General features: G+C 43.5%; 1 protein-coding gene across 1 annotated transcript in view; it reads right to left on the minus strand.

Moving 5' to 3' along the window:
* Positions 1 to 27,024, minus strand: part of NFIA (nuclear factor I A) — a gene marked incomplete at its 5' end in the record, with an annotated part of 248,847 nt that overhangs the window by 120,047 nt on the left and 101,776 nt on the right. The window contains 2 exons of the mRNA XM_044671853.1: positions 11,209 to 11,336; positions 19,608 to 19,725. Coding sequence (XP_044527788.1) covers positions 11,209 to 11,336; positions 19,608 to 19,725 — 246 coding nt within the window. The remainder of the gene's footprint in view (positions 1 to 11,208; positions 11,337 to 19,607; positions 19,726 to 27,024) is intronic.

Raw genomic sequence — 27,024 nt, forward strand, 5'->3', positions numbered from 1 at the left:
TCAAAATCTACTTCCTCTACCTGCGCCTCAGTTTCCTAATCTGTAAAAAGAGCCACATAAACTAAATGAACACTAAGGTGCTACCTGGCTCCACAGTGGCGATCTTAACTCTATGCAAGAAAAGCTCAAGAGAATTCTCTTACCTCCAGTGCATTTTACCTTGAATGATGGGGCGATGAATCATGAAATATTCATCACAGTGAACCTTACCATTTATTTATAAAACATATATGTTTTAAAAAGACACAACAGCATGGCAGGGACAAAAGACAAGCCGGTTTCTCTTTCAGTTCAAACCAAATGGTATTTTTCAAGTTTATGAAAACATGTACCGTATGTTGCCGGAATTAATTTGCATAGCATCAAAAGGCAAAAGGAAGCGAGGATATTGTTTGAAGAAGGGTGGATCGCAGGGTTCAGCAACACCTGCTGTTTAGGCTCTACAAATATTAAATAGTATTCCTAAAGTTTGGGAATAGAACAGATAATTAAAAAAAAAAAAAGACAGCAACAAACTTAACTATTGAAATCATGGATCCTGGAGGAAACAGACCCAGTCCTAAACTGCATCTGATTTTGATTTAAACTGACTTTCCCCTTTATTCCTTCTTCCAACAGCCTTCTCTTCCCTGGGGCCTTTATCAGCACCCTCAGCCTTTGCAATTTTTCTCTGTAAACTCCTTGTTCAATTTCCAGTTTGACTAGCCATGGGTCAAAAGGTACGTAGTTGTACATCTACCCAGGAATGGTTCCTCTGCCATCCATCCACCTATCCATCTATTCATCCATCTATCTATCCATCTATCTATTCATCTATTCATCTATCTGTCTGTCTGTCTGTCTGTCTGTCTTTCTGTCCGTCCATCCATCCATCCATCCATCCATCCATCCATCCATCCATCCATCCATCTATCCGTTTGTCTGTCCATCTAACTGTCTGTCTGTCTGTCCGTCCGTCCATCCATCCAACCATCCATCCATCCATCCATCCATCCATCCATCCATCCATCCATCCATCCATCTGTCCGTCCATCTATCTGTCCATCTGTCTGTCTGTCTATCTATCTATCTATCTATCCATCCTTCTATCTATCTATCTATCTATCTATCTATCTATCTATCTATCTATCTATCATTATCACCAACATTATAATTACTATGATCTGTTGTATTAATACTTCGAAGATCCGCCATTTTGTCTCTCTGTAACATAACCAACAATCTTTCAGTGTTATTGGAGCTGAAAAATGCTCCACTGAGTCGATGGTCAAGGCTCTGAACTGAACTGGGGAGTGAGAGGGAGAATTCTGGAATGACAGACAAGCACTTCATTACTAGAGCTCAGCTTAGTAGGAGGAGAAGCTAGCATTAGAGTTATAATGGCAAAGCCTTGAAGATCTCTGTACAGAGACATTAGAGCGAGGCATCGGTGATAAAGAATGTCTAGTGTCTTGCACAATTAGAAATATAGAGGAAAGAATAATAATATCAAAAATTTGTATTTGTATAATATTTCACACTTTCAAAGATTTATATCAGTCAAGCAACAAACATTGACGAAGACCTACTATGTGCCAAGCACACTGTTGGACCCCTGGATATCTCATATTATATCCATCCCCCATTTTAGTCAGTCAATGAATCAGCTGGCATGCATTCATTAAGCAATGACTGTATACACCTATTAATGTCTTCATTCTGAAGATTAAACAAACAGATTCAGCAAGGTTGTGGGGCTTGGCCAAAGGTCCCACCCTACTAGCTAGAAGAGCACTGACTAGAATCCAATTCTTCTAGTTCCTCCTGAAGGCTACAAGCCACGTGAGAACACCATCTCACAATTTTGCTGTTTTCTCTCTTTCAGTGAACCAGCCGTTGCTACTAAGAAAGGTGTGTCCACCATTCTCCTTGGCTCTGCTCATCGGCTCTGTGTCTTTCCGAGCCTCAAACACTTTCCCCAACATTTCAGCTAATCATGGATGAGAAGCAACGTAGATACAAAGAAATGCACGTCGTTCCCCCGGCTAGTTGGCTTCCGGGATCTTGCAGTGCCCCACATCTATGGATCAGAGCTGCCCAAGAGCAGAATAGGTCAATGGTGGTCGCCACACAAAGGATGAGGAGTCCCTTGCTGGGGACGTGGGTGGAGGTTGGTCTAGAGGGCTTCAGAGGTTCCTCGCCTCTCTTAGATCCTATGATATCAGGGCCTCTTAGTGCCTTTGCTAGTGTGGAAAAATTATTTTTGGAAAGAAATCATGGACTTTTTGGAAACGCAGGCAGAATGTTCCTTTCAACGCCCACAGGCTGGCTGCTGCCACTTTCCTTCCTGAATCAAAGAAAGGCCCCAGGCCTCTGGTTACTCTTGCCATGCCCCAGGGTGTCCCCACCTCTAAGGGGAAGATGCCCGTGTCAGGGCATGAGAGAAGAGGAGGTGGTCTTGGAATGGAGGCCTCCCATTGCTCCGTAAGCACAGAAGCAAAGCCAAGACATGGATCCCACAGCAATGCTCTGAAACAGTGAGTCTTCCTATTAGGGCCAATGACGGGAGGAGATCTAATCATTTCCCTCTAATACCCGCTAGTGCAGCGGAGTGTCCATGATCAATGCCCCATTGTTAGCGGGCTGCTGCATTTTTATTGGCAAGGCTAATGTTCCTCCTGCCAACCGTGAGCTGGGCGAGTGAAAGGTGGTAAACGCCTCTTTCCATAGTATTCGGGATGGAAAGCAGTCAGTGAAAAACATGCCAATTATCCGATGGGGACCCAATGGGCTATAAGATGGGATTTTAGATGCGAAAATGGATCAACCTCATCCTCAGTCATCGGCTTGTAGCCTTGGAGGAGGCAGAAGCCGAAGAGGAGACCAGCGAGCGGCAGCCCCTCCTTTAGGCGTTGAAGGATCGGAGGTGGGGAAGGGCCCCCGATTCCTTGCTATGGCACGGCACGGTGCAAAAGATATCGAAACGCAGAAAGAGGACAACGGCCCGACCCAATCACCTTTGTGGCTGCAGGCCCATCCAGGAGAGGGCAGAATGAGGGGCCAAACACAGGCATCGCTTTAACTGAGTAGTGGGAGAGGAGGGGAAGCCCTGTTTGCAATACTGCGGTGCATTATTTAAACCGTGACTAAATACACTGGGTCTGGGGGCTTCACTCTTCCCAGGATTTCCTCCATTGATGCAGATCGCAATCCACTCAAAAGTGCTCATCCTTTCCATTTCACCCAATATTTCCCCATCATATCTGCGATCGATCAGTTGTTCCAGCTGTATCAGACTCTTTGTGGCCCCATTTCCTGTTTTCTTGTCAAGGATACTGGAGTGGTTTGCCATTTCCTTCTCCAGCTCATTTGACATAGGAGAAACTGAGGCAAACAGGGTTAAATAACTTGGCCAGAGTCATATAGCTAGTAAGTATCTGAGGGTGGATTTGAACTCAGGTTTCCTGACTTGAAAACTGGCTAGCTCTCCACCCACTGTGCTATCTTGCTGCCGATTTTATCTAGGATCATATAGGAACCCCTCTGTCTGATCTGTAAAGCTCTTCACAACTTGGTCCCTTCCTGGCTTTTAAATCTCCACCCTTTCCCCCCCATCCCCCATATACTCTAAAGGTCCAGGCTTAGGAGTCTACCACATGATGCTTCGTCCTCCATCTCTGTGCCTTTGTAGTGACTGTCCCCTCCACGTGGAATTCCCTCCTCCTACACCGGCTTAGAATCTCCGGCTTCTTTCGAGGCAAAGCTGGAAGGCTGCCTTCTCCAGGAGACCTTGCCCAGTGCCCCAGCGGTCAGCGCCATCTCCTTTAAGGTCACCTTGTATCAAATTCTTGGGTGTCAGGTAGGCATCAGTTTACACACATTCTGCCTCCTCCACTAGAATGGAAGTTCCTTGAGGGCAGGGGCTGGTACTGTTCTTGTTTTTTCTCTCCAGCACTTAACATGGCGCCTCATTCATAAGAACTATTTAATACCTGCTTCCTGATGGATCCCTCTCATCCCCTAAGCTCAGCACAGGGGCTCTGGGGGGAGAAGGTGCTCCTTCCTTTTCTCTCAACGACTGGAACACAGAGACTTTTCTCTCACCCTCTCCGCCTTCCATTCCTCCTTTTCTCTGATGACATCCTTTACTCCATCATCCCCTAAGCTCAGCACAGGAGCTTTGGGGGAAGAAGGTGATCCTTCCTTTTCTCTCATCCTCTCCACCTTCCATTCCTCCTTTTCTCTGATGACATCCTTTACTCCACAGATCCATCATATTTCTCCAGTGGCAATTTGTTACAGTTTGCTCACACTCATTGCCTACTTTCCCATTGCCCTCTGGATGATCCCCATTTTTCATCCTTCAGAAACCGAAGCATCCTAGGCGAATGACTTGAAGATTAATTGGCATCTACTCGCTAACGCTAGGTGTCCTATGGATCACCCAAACTTTGATTCTTTGGAGATTCTGACTAGCTGAGACTCACAATTTGACAGCTTTGCTGGAAGGACATTAATGTTTCAAAGCCAGGCTTTGGTTCTGGGGAAAAGTTAGGCATCATTAAAGAGGCAGCTAGGAGCTGAAGTGGATAGAGCATGGAGCTTGGAGTCAGGGAGACCTGAGATCAAATTCTGTCTCTGGTACTTACTAGCTGTGTGACCCTGAGCAAGTCACTGAACTTCTGTCTACTTCAGTTTTTTTCAACTGTAAAACAGAGATAATAATAGTTCTAATCTCCCAGTGTTGTTCTGAGAATCAAATAAGACAATTACAAAGTGCTTTGCCAATCTCAAAGGGCTAAATAAACACTAGCTATCATTGTGCTTTGTTGTTGTAATAGTAATAAGAAGAATGAGTATAGCACTGGGTAAAGTCTCCAGCAGAATCCAGTCTACTCTCTTTCTCCTAGTCAATTATGGGTTCAACTCCTGGTCCATCAGCACTGCCTCTCCCAACTCAATGTACTGTTCTCCCAACTCTGTCATTGACAAGATAGATAAATAAGACGGATAGATATAGATACGGATTTATATACACACACAGAGAGATATGTGCACACATGTTTGTCCATTTAGCTTTTCCTGCATGGATCATGAAGCCATTCTACTTTGAATAATCGTGGATTATCAAATATTATTAAATCAAATTATTATGAAGGCACCATGTGATGTTCTAGAGCAATCAGTGCAATGGTATCCCCAAACAGGGGAATCTAGAGAATCTTATCAATAGCAAAAGCTTCCCCCCAAATTCAGAGTGGATATGTTTGCAAAAGTGGGACTTAAGAGGAACTTCTGAGGAATATACTAATTGCAGCCAATAATAAACTAGACCATAAAAAAAAAATTTATGTTTCCTTTGGGGAACTTTTAATGGCCCCAACTTTCTCTCTGAAACACAACCCAGCTTTTCTTTTTTTAAAAACCTTTACCTTCCATCTTAGAATCAATACTACATATTGGGTCGAAGGCAGAAGAGTGGTAAGAGCTAGGCAGTGGGGGTTAAGAGCCTTGCCCAGAGTCACACAGCTAGGAAGTGTCTGAGGTCAGATTTGAACTCAGGACCTCCCTTCTCCAGGTCTGGCTCTCCATCCACTGAGCCATCTAGCTTTCCCCATGACTCAGCTTTTAAACAACGCTGGGTGCAGCCACCCAGTAGAGTAGAAAGCCAACTCACTGGCCTGTGAGTCAAGGCACCTAGAAGAAGATCGTTCTTCCCACCTCTGGGATTTGGGCAAGTTCCTTCACTTCCCTTTTCCTCCTCTGTAAAATAAAGGGGGTGACAGGCTGGCTTCCAAGGTCCCTCCTAACTCAAAAATCTAGGATCCCTTGGCAGCTGGGTAGCTCAGTGGAGTGAGAGACAGACCTAGAGACGGGAGGTCCTGGGTTCAAACCCGGCCTCAGCCACTTCCCATCTGTGTGACCCTGGGCAAGTCACTTGACCCCCATGGCCCACCCTTACCAATCTTCCACCTATGAGACAATACACCGAAGTACAAGGGTTTAAAAAAAAAATCTAGGATCCCATAATGCTCCAACTGCAGAAGGAGGCAGTGGGCAGGGCAAGAATCAATATCCTCAACGACCACACCAATGCAACTATCAATACTATGTAAATAAGTCTTGATTGATCACACATGTTAAAACCAGTGGAAATATGCGTTGGATATGGGGGGGGGGAGTAAAAGGAGGGGAAGGGCAAAGTAAAAACAAGAATCATGTAACCATAGAAAATCTTTCTAAAAAAATAAAGTATTAAAAAAAAAGAATCGATATCCTCATTTTATGGGGGAATTCACTGAGGCCAAGAGAAGCTGTGGTTTGGCGATGGCACATGAACTGCTTCCGAGCTTCATGCCAGGAGCTAGTGTTCTGCTTAACTACTTGCTGGGGATGAGATCAGCATCTCTCTCTCCCGATAGCAACTTATAGCCCAGGACATGGACAGAAGAGTCCATCTAACGAGCCATGTGGCTTGGATGCAGGGGCCATGAGATGAGTATCTATAGAACTGGAGAGTGCCTGATCTTATACTTGGTTCATTATTCCTTTCCCAGAAAAAGAATTTTTCTTTAAAACTCTCACCTTCCATACTGCTGCTCTTGGTTCCAAGGTAGAAGAGCATTAAGGGCTAGTGAATAGAAGTTAAGTGACTTGCCCAGGGTCACACAACTAGGATGTGTCTAAGACCAGATTTGAACCTGGTACTTCTCATCTTCAGGTCTGGCTCTTTATCCCCCGAGCCACAAACTGCCCCCCAAAAAGGAATCTTTTGAAGCACAAACTCCTATCTCCCCCTTACTCAGAGAGAAAATCTAGAGGGAACGGCCATACTTAACCTGGAGTTAAGGAAGGGCTAGTTTCCATCATGGACTTTACTACGGACAGGAGGAAAGGCAGGGAGGCAGAGGGAATTTCCTCTACTGAGTTCTTTGTGAAAAAATTTTTTCCAGAAAGGAAATGACCAGAACATCCACCATAACCAAATGCAGAAATGCATGGCGGAGCCAAAGAAAATGAGTTTGGAATGGAATCTGCTTATTTGGATTCCCCACGCCTCCGCTCCACCCTCCTAATCCCCAATTAGTGCAGATCATCCCGAGCTGACTGCGAGTACATGAGACGATTTTGCCCCATAGAGTTCTGCAGAAATCATTTCATCCTAATGAGTTCTGAAGCCATAAAACTCAACCGGCAACCTTGGTTTTTAAGATAACTGGAAAACGTAACTCAGCGGGGGTGAACAAAGGCACTGTTTATTAGCAGAGTGGCCACGGCCAGTTGGAGGGCTGTCGGCATTTTTTCTTAAGCTCACATTTTTAATCTTTTCTGCCTTTCTTCTCCCTTTGGAAGAGTTATACACTAAAAGTGCTGAGATAAAGTAATGGGAAGAAGGATGCCGCCAAAGGTATGAGGGAGAGCAGAAGTAATTTACAGCATGTCTGGTTTGTTTTACTTTCAAAGCTTTCCGGTTGCTCCAGGAAATTTGTCTCTTCTGGCAGACCTTCCTCCTGCCTTTGGCCTATGGAGCTCCTCCATCATCACTCGGGCCCAGGTAAAGGGGAGAATCCGATTCCAGGAAGATCGGCTCTACTCTGAGCATCCCGCTGGGCCCGGAGGCAGAGGGAGACCCCAGCCCTGACTTGTGGAAGTGACCCCAGCCTGAGGAAACTAGAAGAAAGGCTGAGATGATTCTTAGCTAGACCCTCTCCTCCCAAGACTTATTTCTGGAGATAATTTACACGAGTGAATGCTAAAGGCCTCCTGCTCAATTAACTGTCCTCCTGGGAACAGATTCAGAGAAGTGTGGGAACAGAGAAAGGTGCTCCTGGTGCCAGAGAGGGGATATGGCCTGATGGAAAATGCCCAGGCCGGACCATCTGGCAGCATAAATTACCCGTCTTAAAGAGCTGGTGGAAGTTAATGATACCAAAGTCACCATTAACATGTGCAACATCCTTGGGTTGGGTTTTAAAGGCCCCTCAGGCACTGTTTCAATTATGACTTTCCATTCGGAATATGGTCCAATGGAAATTTCTCCCCCTCCTCCCCTGATCCTGATTTCCATAACTGAAATTAAAATGAAAAGATGAGATTGGAGGGGAAGAGTCTGGGATGGGAAGACTGAAAGACCACAGATTTAGACCCGGGAGGGACCTTAGTGGACACTGAGTCCACCCCTCTCCTTCTACAGAGGGTCCACTCTCTCCCGGTCATCTCTCCTGGAGCAGAATGTACGTCCGATACGTACACAAGGAGGTGGGCTTTCAGGTTGAAGGTCTCCAGAGAATTCTAGGGAAACAAGTTTAACATCCAGATCTGCCCTTGCAAAGTGGATGGTGCTGGAAACCCAAATCAGCTGAGTTAATGGGCACCAGAACTCCTTTGTCTTTACTCTGCAGGAAGAACTCGAGCTTCCTGAGGGCAGAGAGTGGCTCGCTTCTGCAGGACTTCTGTCCGTAGCCTAGTGATTGACCATTGAAAGGACATGTGCTTGTTGATTACACCCATAAAGATCCTTTCTTCCCCCCAAAGCATAAGCTTTTTGAGGGGATCTGGACTATCTCACTTTGGTTATTATATCCTCAGTGACTGGCACAGTGCCTAGCAACATGCTTTGTTGAGTTGTTTCAGTTATGCCCAACTCTTTGTCAGCCCATGTATGATTTTCTTAGCAAGGATATTGGAGTGGTTTGCCATTTCCTTTTCCAGCTCATTTTACAGACAAGGAAACTGAGGCCAACAGGGTGAAGTGACTTGCCCAAGGTCACACAGTTAAGATACTGGACTGCTTTGCCATTTCTTTCATTTTACAGATGAGGAAACTGAGGCCAACAGGGTGAAGTGACTTGCCCAGGGTCACACAGCTAATATGCTGGGAGTGGTTTGCCATTTCCATCTCTAGTTCATTTGATAGATGAGGAAACTAAGGCAGACAAAGGGTCAGTGACTTGCCCAGAGTCACACAGCTAGGAAGTGTCTGAGGTTGGATTTAAACCGGGGTCCACCTGACCCTGAGCCTTGTGCTTTATCCATTGCACAACTTAACTGCTCAAGACATAACAGAAGAATAATCAGAACTTATTGACTGATAAGCTGATCAGCACAAAAGAAGCTTTATCTTCATCCTCACTATCACCATCACCAATAATAAGAGCTAGGAGTAATCCTAATTATGGGTATTTATAGTGCTTTAAGGTCTGCAAAGCACTTTACACAAATTATTTCATTTGGTCCTCACAACATCCCTGGAAGGTGGTTGCTATTATTATCCTCATTTTCTAGCAGAGGAAACTGAGGCATAAAGCAATGCAGTGACTTGCCAGGATCATACAGCTAGATTTGAACCCAGCTCCTCCTGACTCCAAATTCAGCCCTCGATTCATTGAACGACACGGCTGTCAGATGATCCCAAAGTGACAATGTATACGTATTTGCCACCTTCACTACAAATTATACCTCTACCTACGGGTCTAAGAAAGGCCAAATCCACATCTTTATTTCTCGGAGGGGAGGAACGGCCACGATTAGCCGTCAGGCTCGCCAAAGAGATCCAAAGCCATCCTGTGGCTCGTGGCCATTGTTCAGCAGCCTGTGAGACTGTCACTAGTCCTTCGCGAAAGTCCGAGAGCGGATCCGGCCAATGTCAGTGGCAGTTTGAAGGAGGGAAGTGCAAGTCTGAGATTCGCGAGCTCACGGATCGCAGCTGCTCTTGGATGGAGCTAAGTTTGTTCTAGCGAGAGAGCTACGGGCCAGTGCTGGCTTGTAGGGTGGTCGTCCACTGGCTTGCTTAAATGTGGGACCTCGGGGAAGAGGAGGGAGCTGGAAAATGGAGGTGAATGAAGACTGTCCTCAGCTAGGATAAAGTATTATTATGACTATTTTTAGCCCTTACCTTCTGTCGGTATCAGTTCTAAGACAGAAGAATGGCAAAGGGTAGATGGTTAGGGTGAAGTGACTTGCTCAGGGTCACACAGCTAGGAAGCGTCTGAGGCCAGATTTGAACCCAGACCTAGTGCTCTCTCCACTCTGCTCTCTAGCTGCTCCAATGGCAAATCATTCATAGAAGGGAATCAGGTCTCACATTTGATGATCACCGTCTAAGCTGAGGTTTGTAGATGGTCTGCTTTCCATTTCCCACCTTTTCCCACCTTCCTTTCCCCCCGGCTGCAGAAGTACAAGGGGGACCCTTAGAAAAAGGAATCATCCAGGCATGTTCTTTGCTCCGTTCATTACCCCGTCCGTGGAGTCCATCACCCGATGGCCACCCGCCCAGCAATGAGCCTTCCTTCCAAGGCTGGACCTTGGAAAACCAAGCTGGCTGCAGGGCCCATCCTTGTATTCTTTCCAAGAACAGAGTGAAAGCGCCCAGAAGGCAGGCACTGGCTTTTGTTTTGTCTTTCTATCCATAGAGCCTGACCCATTAGAGGTGCTTAAATGCTTGAGGAATTGAACCAAATTGAATTATGGCATGATGGGAGGTATCTGTACAGTAGACATCCTCACACAGTCAAGAGAAGGCTGGCTTTAATATTGAGGGGACCTGGGTTCAAATCCCACCTTCACACCTACAAGATGTGTGACCCTGAACAAGTCATTTAAACTTCCATTTCCCAGGCAGTTCTTGACCACCCAAAATCGCAAAGCAGTTGTCAGCCAGCACTGACGGAGGTCGTTCCAAACTACAGTAAAGCCACAGGTTCCAGCCTAAGACACGCAGACGAACCATCCCTTCCGCAACGATTAGGTCACCAAAGCACAATGTCCAAGAAACGGCTGAGAAAGGGGAAGGGAAAGCCCTCTTTTCCAAGAATCCAAGCTCTGCCTTCCAGCCCAAAGGACTCCTTCTTCCCTCCAAGTCTCCATGGAAAACCCAATCACTCTTTCACCAAGATTCCCAAGAGACCAAGAAGAAAGCCCACTGGCTACACCTCAGGGGCCTAGGAGGCAGAAGACCAGGACACGAGGTAAGCCTTGAAGGCCACACCACTCACTCTGGTGGACCTGGGGCTTCGGCTGAGCTCGGGTGTCCCACCACTGAATAGAGGGGAGGTTGGCTCCTGAAGCCTCCTGCCTTAGCCTTCCCCAGCAGAACCCCACATGGATCGGGAGGGTCATGGGACTAGGAAGCGGCCACGGTGCCATCTTCCTTCCATGCCACTCCCCGGGGGATCTCCCCTAAGCACAGCCCAAAGTCAAGGCTGCCGTGCCAGCTCCGGCCCCCTTTACCTGGCTCCACTTCATGCCATCCACTTGACTGGCTGCCACTGCCCGGGGAGCGTCCTTGGCTTGTATAAAAGGGCTCTTCACCAGGACTGTCCATCTCATCCTCCACAGATTTGAGGCGCTTTGTTGAGCTGGAAGAATGAAAGGAGACATTTTAGAAGGCAGCCAACTGCCTCTCCCCACTGAAAAGCTCATGCCATGGTTAAACGGTGGAAGGGAGGAAACGATTCCTGATTCACTCATTTAGTCATTCATCAAATGTTTAAAAAATACCTACTATGGGCAAACGCCTTTTGCAAGGTGCCAGGGCTAAGAAATACATCAGGATTGTACAGGGGAATGCTAATAAAGGGAAGTGGGAGAGGGTCCTTGACCTCCTGGAGCTAAGCATTAGGGGAGAAAAGACATACACATTCAATCAATTAAAATCCAATAGAAATGTATTAAGTAGCTGCTATATATTATATATTATATATTTATAGATATGCTATGTCGTATATATACTATACTATAGATACAATGCTATTCTACAAAAATGGGAGAAGGAGGTGATACAACAATTTCTGCCCTAAAGAAGCTTACACGGGAAGAGGGGTACCAAGAACAAGTACTCAGGTAAATAAATACAAAATAACTTTGGATGGAAAGAGAATGAAAAACAGGTGATTCTCTTGAGCCTTGAAGAAAGCTTTGGATTCTAACTAGTGGAGAGAAGGGATAGCAGCCCAGGGAATTGGGGAATAGTGCATGCAAAAGCATGGAGGTGGGAAATGGGAGCATCATGTGTGGGAAATTACAAAAAATGCTCTTTTGGCTAGACTACAGAGTACGTGAAGGGGGAGTAGCAAGAAGGCTAGCGTGGTTGGATGGAGAAAGCATGAGAGGGAGGAATGTGAAGTCTGCCTGTAAGGATAGATTGGAACCAGATTCTTGTGGGCTTTAAATGCCAGACTAAGGAGTTTATATAAATATAATCGACCATTCAATAACCAACAACCATTGATTCAACATCTACCATTTGTAAGACGCTGGTCTAGATGACAGGAACAGAAAGACAGAGGAGAGTCCCTGCCTTCGTGGAGGGTACCGTCTAATGGGTCATGGAAGAGCTAAGAACCAAATACAGCCGGTTATTAAATGCCAGCTACAGGCAGAGGCGATGGAGGAATTACAAAATGTAGAGAAAGCTGGGCCCCTGCCCTACTGGAATTCCCAGATTAGTAGAGATAAGATGACTTCATCCATAAAATACAAGATTACATGATGTGTGAATCGGAGAGCCGGCTGTCCAAAGCAAGCCCTAAGCTATATTTGGAAAAGTGCCTGGCACATAGTAGGCATTTCGCAACTGCTTATTTCTTTTTCTTCCTTCTTCTATGGAGTCTAAAGGGCGAGGAAAGATCAGGGACGTTTCCACATTGGTAGATCCCATTGAGGGAAGACTTACGGACGGTTTTTAGTCCATCTTACATCTCAGGGTTTTGCCATCTTAATAAAAACATGGATGTTTCCTAAATTTGGGCAAGAGTTGGCTGGTATAACTGGGAGAGATCAAAGATTCTGACAAGGGGATGTGGAAAGACACAAAGACAGCAATATGGCGTGTGCCCTGTTGAAGGGCCTACCCAAAGCTCTAAATGACTAAAATTAAAACCCTGGTTAAAATAATCACCCAGAGTAGAACTGCCATCCCTAGAGAAATGGTTCTATGGTATATCATGCAGTCCAAAACATCCAAGGCCCCAGACTGAAGGGAAGCATGGGTTTTTGAAGACAATGTCAAGGAAATGTGAACTTCAGATGGCTTTGCCACACTGGAATGGCTTCAAGCGACATTTAATGGCTTTACAGTTGGGCTTCAGTCTATCTTTTCAGACTGGTTTCATGTAACTCCTCTTGGGGAACTCTACTTTTCAGCCAAAATGCCCCACATTCCATCTACCACCTTTGCCCAGACCATCCCACATGCCTGGGAGGCACTCATTCCTTCCTCACTTCTGCCTCTGGAATTTTCAGTTCGCTTCAAGGTTCAGATTGAGGGCTGCTTCCTACAAGAGGACTTTTCTAATCTCATAGCCTCCAATGTGATCTAAGATCCAGTGATGTTGACCTTCTTGCTCTTCCTCACAGATGACTCTCCATCTCCTGACTCTGTGTATCACCACTGGCTGGCTGTCCCCTGTGCCTAGAAGGCCACCTCTCTGGTCATGACCCCTTCCTGGCTGCTCTAAAGCCTCAGCTAGGGTCCTACCTTCCACAAGAAGTCTTTTCCTAAATCCTCTCCATGCTAGTGCCTTTCCTATGAGCTATATCTCATTTATCTTGTTGAATTTGTCTGTGAATTGCTGGCTGTTGTCTCCCTATTCTACTAGGAGCACCTTGATGGCAGGGCTGGTTTTTGCCTCTCTTTGGATCTCTAGCGCTTGGCATGGAGCCTGGCACATAGTCGGTGCTCAGTGAGTGTTGTATTTACTCCGATGAATACATGGTGCTTCCCTCAGGGGAATGTAAGTTATTTGAAAGGGAATATTTTCATTTTTATCTTTGTATCCCCAGTACGTATCATAGTACCTGGCACATAGTAGGACCTAAGTGAATATTTGTTGTTATAGATATGTCAAGAATGTGCTTTTTCTCTCAAACTGTACTTTAAAATCTTTAAGGGCAATTAAATTGAGCAGACATTTATTAATTTCCAGCCACAGTTCCGGATACAACATTTAAATAGCGCTCCAAGAATTTGCAAAGAGCTTTCCAGACATTATCTCACTTGAACCTCACCACAAACTTGTGCAGTATGTAATTTCTAGGAATCATATGAGAGCGATGGTTATCTCCATTTTACAGACAAGGGAATGAAAACTGAGGGGACTTGAGGTATTTGTCCAGGCTCATCCCTTTGGAAGGGAAATCTGAACCCAAGTCTTCCTGACTTCCAGTTCATCGTTCAAAGGATTATCGAGTCAAAGGATCATCTAGTCCAGTGCCCATTAGTTGCAGTCAAGGAATCTGAGGCTCAGAGAATTTAAGTGAGTCGTACAAGATCACTCAGGTAGTAAAATAAGAGAGACAGGATTTAAACCCAGATCCTCTGAGCACAAAATCCAAACACTTGCCATGCTGCCTATCTTATATTATTTACTCTGTGTAAGACTTTTGGCTTGGGGCTGGGGAGACAAAGATGAAAAATGATTCTGTTCCTGTCCTCGAGGAGATTATAGTCAGCTACAGGGCAGGGACCGGACGTCATCATTTCCCTACAAAAATCTGGCCGACGTCTTGTGTGTTAAGCCACTGATGGATGACCCTTTCTCTGGAAATCTCAGCTATTCTGGGCACTGATCATTCTGCTGACTTTATGTACTGAAAGTCTTTTTTTCTTTTTGGAGCCAAGCTAGAAAGAGGCTAATGAGAGAAGAACAAACATATTACTGAGTTATTAACTAAGGAGGCTCTTTATAATTAGCTCCTTATCAGGGTTAGCTATTTGCAGAACTCGAGGATGGTGATCGGGCCTCGAAGTGACATTAATAACCTGCCTTTCTGCTCCTTAAGTCAAAACAAAAGACAACAGAGCAGAGCCCGGGGCCTCGTTCCCTGGATGCGAGCGCCACAGACGCCGAACACAGAGCAAAAACAAACAGAATGTTAACTTCTAGCGGACGGCCGTCCACACGGAACAAGATGGTGGCTGCCGAGCCTGGACGCTAGATGGAACCTTCCCTCCCCGGGGCAGACCTCGCAGCCAAAAGAACACATTCACCATCTCACTACTGCGATGAGGGGGGGAACAAAAATACAACCCCCCTCCCCCCAGCCCCCCGAAACATTGAATTTGACCTGTGCTTTCGGGCAGTTTGTTTGTTCTGGATAACTGGCATTTTCAACAGCTGAGAATGCGAGGCATCAGCTGGAGAGGCAGGAGTCATCACGCTCAACCTTCCCTCTTCCCTTCTCCAGTAAGATGGACATCTATAAGGGTAGCAGAAGGAAGGGGAGGCTTGGCCGTCAGTTTCACTTCCGATATTGGCCCCAGACGGGATTAGGCAAAGTGAAAAAATAAAAAATATGGGCTCGTGGATGGCAAAAAATATGCAGACAACTTAAGGAACGGGGTTCACCTGTGTGCGGGGAAACAGTCCTGTGAGTCGCTATTCCCCCCCAAATCAGGTTTTTAGAATGGGAAAATCGAGTCCCTCATCTTGGAAGGAGGAAACTTCTGCCTTGATTTTATCGAATGAAAACCTGTTTAAAGGCAGGAACTGTTTGTCCTTTTGTCCTTATTATCCCCGGTGCCAAAAGGGCAGAGAGTGAACTGAAACAGGGATGTCAAGATTTCTTTCACCTCCTCTCTGTGTTGTCACAGCCAATGCTCAGGTTTATATAGAAAAATCATACTATTGGAGGTTTATTCTAGAGATAAGAGGGCCGGGCTTGGATCAGGAAAACCTTCCCCATAATCTCTGTGCTGAGGACAATCAATGTATCTTGGAAATGAGATCTCTTTCAAAGATTTTTGATTTTTTCCCCCTTGGCAAAGTCTCCCTTCTCCAAAGTTAATTGTTTCCTGATTCATTTTAGCTGCATTGGTTTTGTTTGTGCAAAATCAATCCACTTTTTTTTTTTAAATGTAATCAGAGGATTAGGTTCACTTCCCACCCCTGATACCACTATCAGCAAGTTATTTAACTGAGCCTGTTTCCTCCTCTGTAAATTTAAGGGGTCAGACTAGATTGGCCTCTAAAGCCCTGTCCAGCTCGACATCCCTGATTGCATGACTCATGGCTGAGGGGTGGAAGGAATTCCCCTCCTAGAATATCCCCATCTCCCTAAGGATAAAATGACAGATCTTTCATTTATTCACTTCATCTCATTTCTTTCCCTCTGGTGTAGGATACCTAGAAGCAACATACTGACTCAATACTCCCAGGAACTCTGATTTTAGTAATGGTGATCTCTCCCACACCAGTGCCAACAGACACAAACTCTACAACTTGGTAGAGTAGCTTTAAACTCTTTTTTTTTTCTGCTTTATCCTTCCCTGGTTTAGATATTAGGGCCTTTTGTGTTTCACAGATGGAGTTTGGTAGCTTACTTCCTTTTTTTCATAATTTGTGCAGTTTTGGTATTTATTATTCTATAAAAGATAGAATTCTCCTTTGAATCTGTCTGGCCCAGGCCCACCTCTATGTCCTACCTTTGTAATTCCATTATAGCTAGTTCAAATTTCTGCTTTTGCATTTGAATTAAGCAAGTTCTCTATTAGTCTGTTTATTTGGCTATTTTTATGGATGAGCTTTTATTTAAAAAATTTTTTTTCCTTCTTCCTGGCATAGTGGGTTCTGGTAGTTCTTTTCATTTCTCTGTTATGATTTTACCATGTTGATTAAGAATTTTTTTTATCTGATTTATTAAAAAAAACCCTATACCTTCTGTCTTAGGATCAACACTAAATGATGTTTCAAGGCAGAGGAATGGCAAGGGCAAGGCAATGTGAGTTAACTGAGTTGCCCAAGGTCAAGCAACTATGAAGTGTCTGAGGCCAGATTTGAACCCAGGACCTCTAGGTCTGGCTCTCAATCAACTGAGCCACCCAGCTGTACCCTTTTTATATGATTTTACTCCATCTTTTGACTTTGGTTAACTAAAGACTTATAGAGCTTATTAATTGGTTTTTTAAAATCAGCTTTTAATACAATCAGTTCTACAGTCTTTTTTTGTTTTCAAATTATTCATTTCTCCTCTCGTTTTCAAGATTTCCTCTTTGTGGGACTTCGGTTTATTTGTTGGTTTTTAATATTTTAATTGCCTAGTCAGTTCATTAGTTCCCTATTTTCTGTTTTATTAATGTATGTTATAAGGGCTATAATTTTCCCCTTAGGATTGTTTTAAATTCATTCTAGAAATTCTAGGGTGTTTTTTTTTTAAGTTTCATTATCACCAAATTATTAATTGTTTCTGGGCTTTATTCTCTACTCCACTCATTATTCAAAATGTTTTTTGTCATTTCCATGTGGCACCAAAATCTTTTATTGGTGTTCTCTGTATGGGTTACCACTTTTAACTACATTATGTATAAGACCTGGTTAAAATTTCATTTTTTATATGTATTTATAATTCATGACTTTGAACATGGTCTCTTTTTACAAAAGTACCACAAACTGTTGAGGAATACGTATATTATTTAATGTTACCCTTCAAAAGTCACCATTGGTCTTTGGACTCTAAATACTCTACCAATTGGTCTAGTTTCATATTTTCTTTTTATTTACTTAATAGAAAGTGTCTATATGTAAAGGAAGAACATTAAAGCTCTTACTAGTATTCCTTTCTTTTTTTTTTTACTTTTTTTCTTTTACTATCTATATCTGTTTTTGCAATTCAATTAACTTTTTCTTTTTCTTTTTTTAAACCCTTCCCTTCCGTCTTGGAGTCAATACTGTGTATTGGCTCCTTGGTGGAAGAGTGGTAAGGGTGGGCAATGGGGGTCAAGTGACTTGCCCAGGGTCACACAGCTGGGAAGTGTCTGAGGTCAGATTTGAACCTAGGACCTCCCGTCTCTAGGCCTGGGTCTCAACCTACTAAGTTACCCAGCTGCCCCCTCAATTAACTTTTTCTTTATGAATTTAGACATTACACCCCTGGCGAGTATACGTTAGCATTAATATGGGTTCACTATTTTCTTTTAAACAGAGTATAGTTTCTTCATCTCTATAGATGCCGTGAATTTTTGTTTTTGCTTTGTTTGTCAAAATAACTCTAGCTCTGCTTTCCTGGATTTACCTGCCGCAGAAATAGTTTTTGTTCTGGCCTCTCGCTTTGATTCTGAGTGTGTGTTTTTACAGTATTTCTCACGTATTCCAGACTGCTGGGTTGCCCTCAGTCATTCTCCGCTCTGCTTTCTCTCCACTTTCCTTCCTTTTCCTGCTTAACCTGTGAGCGTGACCACGGATGAAGAAACGTGGCGCCCACATTTGAATCTGGCGACGAGCCTCATCTGAACTTGGCTGGTCTAGCAAAGACAGAGAGTCTCGGGCCATCCCTGGGCTTAGCCTGGACACCTTTCAGCTTTGTGGGACCAGCCAGAACAGACGAATCGCCTGCCCAGATTTCGAGACTCCTGGGCCCCCTCCATACCCCGAAGACAAGGCATTCCAGGAGGTCCAGGCTAAAGACTATTTTTCTAGACAAAATATTTAAGTCCGATTGGGCCCTGGTCAGCCCCGCTAATACACTACTAAGCATTACTTTGTAAATTAAGGATTCGGAGGCTGGGATGCGCCATTGGACGCCTTGTTGGTAAACTCTTTTCCTCAATTTCCATTCCGATTCTTCTACTTGAGCATTGCATGCTTTGGTTCAAACTGTTCTTGTCAGAAGTGTCTTCCGTGCTCTCATCTCTCCAAACCCTCCCCATCCTCTGGGCCCAGATGGAGCCTCTCCTTCCCCCTTCATGACACCTTCCTCACGTCCTCCAGCCCCAAAGGAGTCCCCCTCCTCATCCATCTGCTCCTGCAGCATTTCTCCTCTAGAGCCCGATTTTCTGTTTATTAATGTAGTTTCTCAGAATGTTCCCAGCCGCCTGGCGCTCACCTCTGTTGCTACCTGGGCACCTGAGGGCAGACTGTTTTAGCTCTCTGGCTCGGTTTCCTCATCTGTCAAATGGGGATAATCATTCCCATAGCACCTACCTCACAGGGCTGTTGTCAGGCTGGCATGAGATCGTGTTGCTCAAGCAACTTGGCAACCTCTAAGCACGATACAGATAGATGTCAGTGATTACTGTGGCTCTCTCCTTTTTGGGGCGGGAGATGATGGCACCCATTTCCTCTGCTCTCCCCCACCCCCGGGGTTTGGCACAGTCCTGAGCACACAGTAGGCACTACAGAGACACAGAACTAAAACAAAGGTGGCTCTGGGACAAGGCTGGCACAGAACAGGCAGGCAGAGATGGGCTGCGATCTTCACTGCCGGAGGGACTCCCCACAATGAGATGACAGAACCACTGGAGTATGGGTACAATTTAAATGAGCTTCAATAGGAAACAATACTCCTTCTACTCCTCATCATAACAGGAAGTAGCTCGCATGCAAACAAACACAAATGCAATAATAAAGATGATGCTGGAGATGATAATGAAGGGCAGCGTGATGGAGCGGACAGAGGACCAGCCTGAGCATCAGAAAGTCCGGATGCGAGCCCAGCCTCTGACACCGGGTGCACCACTCAGAACAAGACACTTGGGCCTCTCATGGGCTCTCAGAACAGAACATGCAGGGGATCGGCTGGGCTGCATCGGGGAAGGGAGTTTCCACACTGGGAGCTTTGGCACCAATGAAATCATAAGCCCGGCGGAACGTCACAAGCAAGAGCAGCGACACACAAACCCCCAAAGCGAGTACCTGGTCGAGGATGTACTGGGTAAAGACCTCCTCATTGCTCCTGGGCTCATACTGTAGTAGGAAGAACTTTCCAAATCGGAGAGAGAGAAATTGGGGCCAGTTCCTGCAGCTATCGGTGCTAGAAAAACAAAGGAAAAATCCATTAAGTCCTGGGAAGAAGCAGTCAATAGTGATGGCCTAATTTAGCCGAGGCTCTCATTTACTATAACCAAAACAATCAGTCAGGCCTGGAGCCTTGGACGCATGTGAAGGAGGGAGATCCTCCTTCTGGGCACCATCTTTTTTTCTTAAATGCTTTTCATCTTCCCTTCTTTCAGGTACAGTGAATTCCCACTATTGTTCCCCACATTCCTGGGATGCCTTTCAGAAAACCACAGCAATCTTGGATCTGCAGCTCTCCTGGAATGAACCTAACACATTGCTCCCCTCCTCCCCCATCCTGTTACCCAGCTCCTTGTAAATTCAACCTGAATGAATATCTTTAGGTTCTTAAACCATCTGAACAAACCCAAGAGGCATCTATGAAGTACCCGGGACAACAGGGAAATCCGCACCCACAAAGACAAAAACAGAACCAGGAGCTTTGAGGTATACGTGTTTCAGGTACATATCTAAGGAGATGCAAAGCAAGGGACAGGAAAACCCGGGTTGCCTCAGTTTCCCCATCTGTCAAATGATCTGGAGAAGGAAACGGACAACCAGCCATTCCAGTATCTTTGCCAAGAAAATCCCAAATGGGGTCACGAAAAGTGAGACATGACTGAAACGACTGAGGAAGGAGGAGGAGATGCTATCGACTCTAGCAAATGGGAAAACATTCCAGTAAAAGTGAGAAAAGGGAAAATGAGATCGATGTTTCTCTGTTCCTTTTCATTTGTTCTTGCAGGGAAGAGAAATAATGCCTGAGGAAGCCTTGGACACAGTTAAGGGTTTCAAGGGGAAACAGTATGGTGGAAGGGCACTCTGGGCATGAGGAGTGGAGATGAAATGGGACGTATACCGGGGACAGAACATGGGTCAGTGCGGCTGGAAGACACAGTGTGCAGCCCCTGGTTCTTCCAGGCTCTAGAAGCATCAGAGAACTTCCCCTTGGAAGGAACTTCAGATATCATCATCCCATCGTATTTCTTATTAAACTCGACACCACTTCTGGGCATCACCTATTTTGACAAGAAATCCCTCCAGCCTGGGAACTTTCCTTCTCCCCTTGGCTTCTTGGAACTCTCGTCCCTTTTCAAGGTGGCACTTCCTTTGAGGCTGTTCTCCTCATGCTATTTTCCCTGATTGCTCCAGTAGGGACTGCTCATTCCTCTCTTACATTTTCTTGACCGAACAAATAATTATGTTGATTCGTTAACGCTTAAAGAGAATTTTAGGGTTTGCAAGGAGTTTTTCAAATGGTACCCCATTCCATCTTCACAGCCCTGGGAGAGAGATGCTATTATTATCACTTCCATTTTGCAGATGAAAAAACTGAGACCCAGAGGAGGCTCTATGGCTCATAAATAAAACTGATCAGCAGAGCTTGGTAAATCCAAGATCAGCATTTTTTCCTCTGGACCATATGGTTTGCCCCATGGATGACATTCCTGGGTAAAAAGTTCTAACAAAACTAACATTCATGGTAGGAAGGAATCATGGAGGCAGCTGGGTGGCTCAGTGGATGGAGCACTGGACTTGGAGTCAAGTTCAAAGCTGGGCTCAAACACTTACCAACTGTGTGACCCTGGGCAAGTCATTTAACCCTGTTTGTCTCAGTTTCCTCATCTGTAAAATGAGCTGGAGAAGGCGATGGCAAACCATTCTAGTACCTCTGCCATAAAAACCCCAAATGGGGTCATAAAAAGTCAGAAATGACTAAAAAAACTAAACAACAAAATGTATGTGTACATGCACACACACGCATGTCCACTATTTATATATGTAAACATATACACAACGTCTCTCTATATTTGTGTGTCTATGTGCATAACACATATATGTATATATTCAGTTGAAAATACATGTTTGTGGGGAGGATCATTCAAATGCCTGCTCCTCAATAACTGACCACCTTAAAAATCCCTAATAATCATGTCTGTGATTTTTTAAAGAACAGTGAGAACACTCAGTGCCAAAGAGAGAGGCACAAAGTGCCCCCTAGATGCGAGAAACTTGAGATCTTCTTCCTTTTCTGATTTTATGACAGGCTTAGTTAGATATCTTCAGTTGTAGAGAAAGATGGATCAGGCGCCCACTTTACCCCAATTCCTAGTTCTTGTGTCCACTAGAGATTTGTCCAGTGTTAGGGAGGAGGAGGAGAAGCACACAGCTTTGTAATAATCTTGCTGTCATTTAGTCGTTTCATTTGGGTCCGACACTTTGTGACCTCATTTGGGGTTTTCTTGGCAAAGATACTGGAGTGGTTTGCCATCTCCTTCTCCGGTTCATTTTACAGATGAAGAAACTGAGGCAAACACGGTTGACTCACTTGTCCAAGGTCACACTGCTAAGATGCTGGAGTGGTTGGCCACTTCCTTCTCCAGTTCATTTTACAGATGAAGAAACTGAGGCAAACACGGTTGACTCACTTGTCCAAGGGTGCACTGCTAAGATGCTGGAGTGGTTGGCCACTTCCTTCTCTGGTTCATTTTACAGATGAAGAAACTGAGGCAAACACAGTTGACTCACTTGTCCAAGGGCGCACTGCTAAGATGCTGGAGTGGTTGGCCATTTCCTTCTCCAGCTTATATTACAGATCAGGAAAATGAGGCAAACAGGGCAAAGTGACTTGGCCAGCATCACCCAGCTGATAAGTGTTTAAGGTCAAATTTGAACTCGGGAAGATGAGTCTTTCTGACTCTGGTAATAACAGTAATTGGAATAATTCACATCTATAGTCCTCAGTGGTTTTCCAAGCACTCTAATTTTTCTGCTCCAGAGGAATTATGAGTAAGACTAAGATAAAAAAAGAATAGCAGTGGGAGGGAAATGGAGAAGAGGGTTCTGATAGGGCTTCCTAACATGGCCCCTTGCTAACTCTTCCCTCACCCCACCTTAGCCAGTGGCTGGCAGCCAGATACACCTTTACTTTGAACCTTTGTCTTTGGTGGGGGAGGGAAGGGGAGGGCACAAAACATGCTTTAAAAAGACCCGTGTTGGCTCTGTCAGCTTTGCAGAATAGGGGGAGGTGAGAACGATGTGGAACGTGGCCGGGGTGGGGGGAGCGTGGCTGTGTGGAGAAAATATTTCCCTTGATGAGCTCACAGATAACATCAAAGCTCCAAAGTGTCTCCTTAAAATGTCAGGGAAGATGGGAGCATGTGAGGGGGAAATGACATGCATGAGTGTGGCAGACCCAAGTGGAAAGAGATGAGGACAAATGAACCCCATAGAATGGAGAGCTAAAAATACATGTTCTCATAGCTGGTTTTAATTCAGGAGCTCAAATGCTCCACACATTTCTCAGCTGATGGGAAGGGTTGTGGAGCATAGTGGGTAGAGTATTGGCTTGGGATCAGGAATTCCTGGTTTCGATTCCCACCTCAGACACTCATTAGCTGGGAGACCCTAAGCAAATTATTTAACTTCTTTGATACCGAGTTTGCTAATCTCTAAAACCAGGAGAAGGGGCTCTATGACCTCCTGGGTCCCTTTCCACTCTGAAACTATGAACCCTTCATCTTACGACATAATTAGCGGGAACCTGCCAGCCATCCCTTTGTGGGGCATTTAATAAGAAACCTACTCACTATTCAGAGTGGTCTCTAATCTTACCATCTGCCAAAAATGGCTCCATCTCATTCAATTCAACAAGTGTGCATTAGGTAGCTACAGGAGACACCTAGACCAAACCTCAACTCTGACCTCAGACACTTCCTAGTTTTGTGTCCCTGGGCAAGTCATTTAGCCTCCACTGGCCTCTCTTTCCTCATCTGTAAAATGGGGATCATAATTACAGCTACTTCTCAGGGTTGTTGGGAGGATCAAATGATCACATATGTGAGACTGTAAATTCTAAAGTGCTATATATGTTGCTAGTTATTGTAACAATCTATTATTATTTTTATATTTTATTCTATTATTACTTTGTATCCTACTCTTCTATTCTATTATTAGTATTACATTCTATTCTTTTATTATCATATTCTATATGTTATTACAATTATTCTATTATTAATATTGCATTCTATTATTAGTATTCTATTCTATTATTAAACTCTACATATATTATTATTCTATTATTTTACATTCTATTTTTATTATTCTATAAGTTATTACCATTATTCTATTATTATTACATTCTATTATTAGTATATATTCTATTCTATTATTATCAAACTCTATCTATTATAATGTTATTATTCTATTCTATTATTTCATTATTCTATTCTATATGTGTTATATTTGATAATCTGGGAAGAGATGGATTATTGAATATAACATATGTTATTACCATTATTCTATTATTAATACTACATTCTATTCTATTATTAGTATTCTATCCTATTATTGTTAAACGGTACATATTATATGCTATGATTCTATTCTATTATTTTTACATTCAATTCTATATGTTATTACCATTAATTTAATATTCTATTCTATTATTAGTATTACATTCTGTTCTTTTATTATCATATTCTATATGTTATTACCATTATTCTATTATTAATATTGCATTCTATTCTATTATTAGTATTCTATTCAATTATTAAACTCTACATATATTATTATTCTATTATTTTACATTCTATTTTTATCATTTTATAAGTTATTACCATTATTCTATTATTAATATTACATTCTATTCTATTATTAGTATATATTCTATTCTATTATTATCAAACTCTATATATTATAATGTTATTATTCTATTCTATTATTTTTATATTCTATTATTTCATTATTCTGTTCTATATGTGTTATATTTAATAATTTGGGAAAAGATGGATTATTGAATATAATATATGTTATTACCATTATTCTATTATTAATACTACATTCTATTCTATTATTAGTATTCTATCCTATTATTGTTAAACGGTACATATTATATGCTATGATTCTATTCTATTATTTTTACATTCGATTCTATATGTTATTACCATTAATTTAATATTCTATTCTATTATTAGTATTACATTCTATTCTCTTATTATACTCTACATATTATATTCGGTTACTCTTCTATTCTCTTATTATTACATTCTATAGATTATTGCCAATATTCTATTACATCATTTATATAACATTCTGTTCCATTATTATATTCTACAAATGGTTATTACCACATTCTATTACTATCATTCTGTTCTATTACATTATTGTTACTTTCTATACAACATCTAAACAGAAATAAATGTTCTCCCGAAGCCAGAGAGAGCTAGGAACAACTCGGGGGGAGCAGGCAAGGATTCCCGTAGCCGAGCCCCGAGAGCAACCCAGGCAAAGGAAGGGTGAGAGGCAGGAGCTGGAATACGGAACTTGAACCATGGCAAGCAAGCCACCGGGGCTGGAGCAGAAAGCCGATGAGTTACAGGGAGGCCCAAAGGGCCTAAACTAGAGAGTTTGGGCTTTACTCAGTAGACGATGCAGGAGAAGGAATCTGAATCAGCCAGTCTAGCCCTGACAAATCAGACACTCCTGCCACCATATTGGGCGGCTTGCTAATATACTACATAAATATAATATAAATAATAAGTATTTATAAATAAATAACATAGAAAGTATAATACAGAAAAGTAAATCAAATGACCTATTTTGTTATGAAATAGCAAATGACATGATGTGATGAAAAGAGGTCCGGCACTGGGTTCCAATCCAGAACCCGGCACTCGCTAGCTATGGCAGAGCTACTCAATCTAGTTTTCTTGGGCTCATCTTGGAAAACTAGACAGAAGCAAAACAAAACAAAACAAAACATGGCTCTCTATGGACCCCCAAACAATGGCGGTGGCTTTGAAATCAAGAGGGACTCTGAGTGAGTCATTTTTACTTTCTGAAGCTCCATTTCCTCAATCAGAAAATGGGGACAAATCAAGCTAAAGATATTTATCCCATCTAACTCATAACCAGGGTGGGAGCAGGGGATCAAGATTTAGAGGACATTAATTCAGGTAGAAACAATTTGACAGGAATAATTTGTTCTGGAGTCTTTCCCTTCCTGATCCCCAACAGACCTAAAGTCAGGTTGAGCCTTTGACTACCAAATGCATTTCTTAGGAAGATGCTGGGGTGCTGGCCCTCGGCTCAGATGGCTACCGTGCTGCCTTACTGGATGTTTGGGGAGACGGAAGGAAAAATTTGCCTGAAGATTCTGTAATTGTAGAGTGGGACATCAACGATCTAGAAGACATTAAAACATGAATTTGTTCCCAAAGAACTGGTTTTGTAAATGGAGGGAGAGAGGGGAGGGAAGAGAAAATGAAGACCAAGTTCAGGGTCATCTAAGCTAACCCTACACTGGGCTTCTGAGGGTGCTGTTCCTTCCCATTATCTTGGCTGGATGAGGAAGGTGCAGGTTGACCAGCTCCTTCCATCCACTCCCTCATCAGTCCTCACTAAATGGCTCAAAAATGGGGGCTCTTGACTTTAGTGGTTTAAGTCAGTGTTATGTTCTATCTTGGGGGAGTAGAGGGTAGTGGGCTCTGGACCGAGAAGTAAGAGACACCAGCAATGCAATTTTAGGCCTGACACTTATTGCCTGGGTGACCCTCGGCCTCAGTTTGCTCATCAGTAAAATGGGAAGAAGAGTCTCCAGTCCATCTATCTCACAGAGTGGTTGTGAACAAAGTACTCTCAAGAACTACAGAAAAATGAGCCTTTGAAAATCACTTTGAGATGGGAAGTCACAGTGTGGTATACATATCTCCTTGGTCCTCAAGCTCCTCATCTGTAAAATTGGGGGTGGCAGGGCTAGGTGGCCTCCTTGCTATATATTTGCATTCCTATAAAATATTAAAAATGTAGTGGGTTGGTAGTCAGAAAATATGGTTTCAGATCTCAGATTTGTTACTTACTAGGCATATAAACCCAGGCCAGTTACCTCCTCTCTGGCTTCGGTTTACTTAAAAAAAACAAACCTTTCTTTCTGTCCACCTAGCTGCCCCTACTCCTCCTCAGTTTGTTTTTGTGGAAAATAGGGATCAATATCTTTGCACTATGTCCCTCCCTGGAAGGATTGTTGTGATGCTCAAGCGAGTTAATGCAGTTCAAGTCACTTAAATCTGTATGAATTTCAGTTATTCTCACCCTTGAAAAATGATTTATTTTAAGAGAAATGCTGTAAAAGATGAAAAAATAACCCAATATTGTTATGATTTGGAATATAGTCTATGAATAACTATTAAAAAGCTGTTTGTCAAAATGTATTTTGTTACTGCAAAACAGTGGACACAGCCTGGCCAATTACTAGGGTAATGACTAAAGAAAACTC

This window comes from Gracilinanus agilis, chromosome 4 (genome assembly GCF_016433145.1).
Source record: "Gracilinanus agilis isolate LMUSP501 chromosome 4, AgileGrace, whole genome shotgun sequence".
Taxonomy (NCBI): Eukaryota; Metazoa; Chordata; class Mammalia; order Didelphimorphia; family Didelphidae; genus Gracilinanus; species Gracilinanus agilis.